The sequence below is a fragment of the Mus pahari genome, chromosome 6 (assembly GCF_900095145.1).
Source record: "Mus pahari chromosome 6, PAHARI_EIJ_v1.1, whole genome shotgun sequence".
NCBI classification, from domain to species: domain Eukaryota; kingdom Metazoa; phylum Chordata; class Mammalia; order Rodentia; family Muridae; genus Mus; species Mus pahari.
In genome coordinates this window covers 100,147,818-100,152,672 of record NC_034595.1, presented here as the reverse complement: position 1 = coordinate 100,152,672, position 4,855 = coordinate 100,147,818, and the positions used below count along the sequence as shown (strand labels likewise).

Here is a 4,855-nt window from a genome sequence, read left to right as displayed (position 1 = left end):
AAAAAAAAAAAAAAAAAAAAAAATCAGTGTCTTAATGGGAACTAGAAAGATAGCCCGGGGTGAAGGGGCCTGCCATCCACCTGAGCCGCAGCACCCACATGATGGTACTAGAAAACTAACTCCCCAAGCTGACCTTCAACCTATGCATGAGTACAGAGACAGGCACAGACACACACACTCACAGATAAATAAATAAAAGTGAAAATGGTGTGTATCTAAGCATAGAGTTGTAGCCATCGAGACGACATGCTTTGTCTTGTGCTACAAGAAACTCACCAGCTGTTCTACTTTATCTTCAAATAGCAACCGAGTAACTGGAATCTATGAGCTGAGCTTATGCAAAATGGCAGATACTGGAAGCCCAGGTAAGCTCTTACCACACCATATTCTTCATGAGTATTACTAAAAAAATTGGAGAGTCATTCATGTTGGGAGGAAGAAAGTCTTTTTAGTATTTTACAAGCCATGTTTGTAGTGATGGCAGTAGTAAGATACACTGATTTATGGCATATAATGTGATTACAAAAATGGTGTCCAACAAGATACACTAGGCTGTTAAATATGAACTTGTTGAAAGAATTAGAATAACTTTAGCTTAGTGGGCATGGTGGTGTACACCTTTAGTCTCAGCACTCAGGAGGCAGATGCAGGTAGAGCTCTGCGTTTGAGGCCAACCTGGTCTACAAAGCAAGTTCCACAGACACACAGAGGCACAAAGAAACCCTGTCTCAAAAAACAAAACAAAACAAAAAATCTTTGGCTTAGAAAGCATTTCTTTTCTTTACATGTTTAAAAAATTTGTTTATTTTATGCATATGAGTACACCATCATTGCTCTCTTCAGACACACCAGAAGTGGGCATCAGACCCCATTACAGATGGTTGTGAGTCACCATGTGGTTGCTGGGAATTGAATTCAAGACCTTTGGAATAGCAGTCAGTGCTCTTAACCGCTGAGCCATCTCTCCAGCCCAGAAAGCATTTCTTGAGATCGGATTTTGTTCAGGCCTGCAACCTACAATAGCCCCTTGCCTTCCAAGTGTTAGGATCACAGGCTCTGAGCCATGGAGCCTAGCTATTCAGGAAACCTTACAACTGCTTACTACACCGCCTTAACAAAGGTCATTTCTCAGCCTCATACCATTGAGCAACAGCATCAGCTTTACCCGGGAAATTATCAGAAATCCATGTTTATGGCTGAGATACAGGTTAATAATGGTAAAACATTTGTTTAGTTTTCACAAGGCCCTACATCTGAGCCCAGCATTTTTTGAGTTTTTAGACAGGGTTTCTCTGTATAGCTCTGGCTGTCCTGGAACTCGCTTTGTAGTAGACCAGACTGGCCTCGAACTCAGAGATCCNCCTGCCTCTGCCTTTCAAGTCCTGGAGTTAAAGGCATGAACCACTACCTCCTAGCTTTTCATTTTTTAACGAATGGTGTGACTATGTACCCCAGACTAGTATGAAACTCAGTGTTTAGACCATGCTAGCCTCAAACTCACAGGGATTCCCTGCTTCTGTCTCTTCCGTGCGTGGACAGAAGACATATACCACCATTCCTGGCATCAATTTTATTAATAAATAAAATCTCATAGGCCAAATTTGGCTTGCTATTTAAAAATATGAAAGTGTATTTTGTTTTGACTTAAATTGGAATTAGATTTTTCTCTGGGGTAGTAAAAAACAAAAAACACGGTTTCTCTTGTGTTAGGCATGCAGAGGCGGAGGAGAAGGGTCTTGGATACCTCGGTGGCATATGTGCGGGGAGAGGAGAACCTAGCGGGCTGGCGACCTCGTGGAGACAGCCTCATTCTGGAACACCAGTGGGAATTGGAGAAGCTGGAGCTGCTGCATGAGGTATCAAGGGCAGCCTGGGCCAAGCCACAGACTCAGGCAGGACAGCATCCACCCAGTCCTACCCCTGCCTTCTCTCCGTGACTCCTCGGCTCTGGCTCTTTGATTTCCTGTAATGATGAAAGCATAACTAAATATGAAAGCACTTACTGAGCTTAGGTAATGATGTTCCTCTTCTCAGGTGGAAAAAACTCGCCACTTCTTGCTGCTTCGGGAGAGACTTGGTGACAGCATCCCTAAGTCTCTTAGTGACTCATTGTCCCCCAGCCTCAGCAGTGGAACCCTGAGCACCTCCACCAGCATCTCTTCTCAGATCTCAACCACCACATTCGAAAGCGCCATCACCCCAAGCGAGAGCAGTGGCTATGACTCAGCAGACGTTGAAAGCCTGGTGGACCGAGAGAAAGAGCTGGCTACAAAGGTGGGGAATCCCTTCTGGGTTTGCTTAGAGTCCCCACCAGCAGGCACAAAGATAGTCTCTCTGCTCCATCATTTTTAGCAACTTTCTTTGAAGACACATACTCAAACTGAACATAGAAATAATAAGGGTCAGTCCTTGCCTTCACAGTGCTGTATCCTATAGAGTTGGTATAGCTGTCTCCTATAGAGCTGGCCTCGGAAACATGTTAGGGGAATTCAGTGGCTTAGGGAATTCATGTGGTAGAGTGACAGGAAATGGAATCGATCCTATTTAGGCATCCAACACTTCACAGAGGCCCAGAGGGTCCTGGGAATGATGTAAATATTTCAAATGGTGTTTATTTGTTCCTGCATATTTTAAACAAGATTATAAATGTTTTAGTAAGACTAATGGTCTATAGCTCAATGGTAGAGTACTTTGCCCAGCACGTGCAAGGCCCTGAGTTTGACTGTAAGTATGCCAAAAATACATTAAACTAATCAATAATAAAAGTTTTCTTTAGCAGAAATAAAATGGATAGCTTTGTGAAATTGAGGAAAAGCTCAGTCGTTAGAGTGGTCCATTAGAAACTCGAAGCCTCTTCAGAGGGGGGAAGAGGGTTCTGGATGGATGGAGAAGGCAAGAATTCAGGATGACTCCTGGGCGTGCAGTCACCTGTAGAGGGCGGCAGAGGAAATAGAAAACTTAGACGGGTTTTTGTGTCTTGTCTTAGTAGTCAAGTGGTCTTGTGCGCTTAGGCAAACGTGTCCAACCAGAAGGGATCATGGTTTTGGTTTGGGTCTTCCAGTGTGAGAAATTGAACTTAGGTCTTCATGTATGCTTGGCATACACTCTATCACTAAGCTACATTCCCAACCCATGTCTTTTATTGAATTGAGAATTAGAAAGATGTCCATTCTTTTGTATTTCTGAGACACAGTCTTCCTCTGTTGCCTTGGCTGACCTGAACCTTGTTGTCTAGATCAAACTGACCTTGAATTGGCAGCAGCCTGTGCCTGGCTGTCTGCTGAGTGCTAGAATTAGAGGTGCATATTGTCATGTCTGATTCTGCTGCTATATTCCTAATGAGATAGGGTTTCTCTATTATGTAGCCCTTGCTGTCCTGAAACTTTCTATATAGACCAGGCTAGTCTTGAACTCACGGAGATCTGTCTACCCCTGCTTCTCTAATGCTATCATGGGCCTCCATGCTCTGCTACTGAGCACTTCTATGCTATGTCTGTAGTAATTTGCTTTGGTTGTATTAAGGATGGTTGTTGAAATCCATTTGCTTTTACTGCCTTAACTAGACCTATGCTAGCTTTCCTCAGCATATTCATAGGTATTCTAAGCTAGCATAGGTATAGGACATATTAGTTCTCCTTGTATACAGTACTTCATTTAGCCATTGGAAGTTTATGTTCACCCTGACTAACTACTCTCTACCATCTCTCATTTTCAGTGCCTGCAGCTTCTCACCCACACTTTCAACCGAGAATTCAGCCAGGTGCACGGCAGCATCAGTGACTGTAAGGTGAGCACACTGAGGCCACTGTGCTTCACTGGTGTAGTGTGGATCATTCCCTTCCCAGCTGTCCAAATTGTCACAACTTGTGCTGCTTTTAGAGGTTGTGATGAATATAGACTGTGTATGAAGGTGTGTGACATTATGCTCTGGTGTGGCTTCTGATTTTGTCAGAACACTGATTTCTGAAGTTGGCAGACACCTTCTAGGATACGTAGGACTGTCATAGGAAATATTTAGGTCTTTGGATGTTTGTTTTGGTTCCCTTTGAAGAGCTTGTGATGTTGGGAAGTGCTAAGCTTTTGTGTGAAACAAAAACATGAAGCTATTGGTGGCATGAGACCTAATGCGTTCAGCAAAAAGCGATAGCTCTTGGGAGTACTTGTGTGTCCTTCATGGCCTTCATCAGCTTGACCTGTTGACATTTCCTTCAGCCTTCCCAGCTATTGCCTGCCTGGGTGTCTTTGCACTTCACATACCTTCTGCTAGACATTCCCACGCTTGCCTCCCTCATCATTTCTGGCTCCTGCTCCAGCATTGCCTTCTGGGGAGTGGGTCTCTTTCAGCCCCCACAGCAGGCCAGCCACCCCTGAAACATTTGTTTATTTTTCGTTTTTATTATTTTAATTTTATATGTATGGGTATTTTGCATGCATGTAGCTCTGTGCATGTACCTGATGCCTGTGGAGGCCAGAAAAAGATGTTGGATCCCATGGAACTGAAGTCCCAGAGAGTTGTGAACTACTGTGTGGATGCTGGGACTCGAACCCAGGTCCTATGTAAGAGCAGCCAGTTCTCTTAACCACTGAGACATATTTCTGGCCCTACTATCTGGTACTTGTTGGTTTTGTTCTATTTATTTATTTATTCATTCATTCATTTATTCATTCATTTGGGTTTTTTGTGACATGATCTAACTGTGTATCATGGGCCTGACCATCTGGCACGTTTTGAAAGTCTGTCTCCGAGCCGGATGTGGTAGCGCATGCCTTTAATCCCAGCACTCGGGAGGCAGAGGCAGGCGGATTTCTGAGTTCGAGGCCAGCCTGGTCTACAAAGTGAGTTCCAGGACAGCCA

The 4,855-nt window shown here is 44.0% G+C and overlaps 1 protein-coding gene across 1 annotated transcript in view; it reads left to right on the top strand.

Annotated features, from left to right (window-relative positions):
• Positions 1-4,855, top strand: part of Kif1b (kinesin family member 1B) — a 127,695-nt gene that overhangs the window by 118,258 nt on the left and 4,582 nt on the right. Inside the window, exons 41-44 of the mRNA XM_021201226.2 lie at positions 304-365; positions 1,711-1,856; positions 2,035-2,274; positions 3,716-3,930. Coding sequence (XP_021056885.1) covers positions 304-365; positions 1,711-1,856; positions 2,035-2,274; positions 3,716-3,930 — 663 coding nt within the window. The remainder of the gene's footprint in view (positions 1-303; positions 366-1,710; positions 1,857-2,034; positions 2,275-3,715; positions 3,931-4,855) is intronic.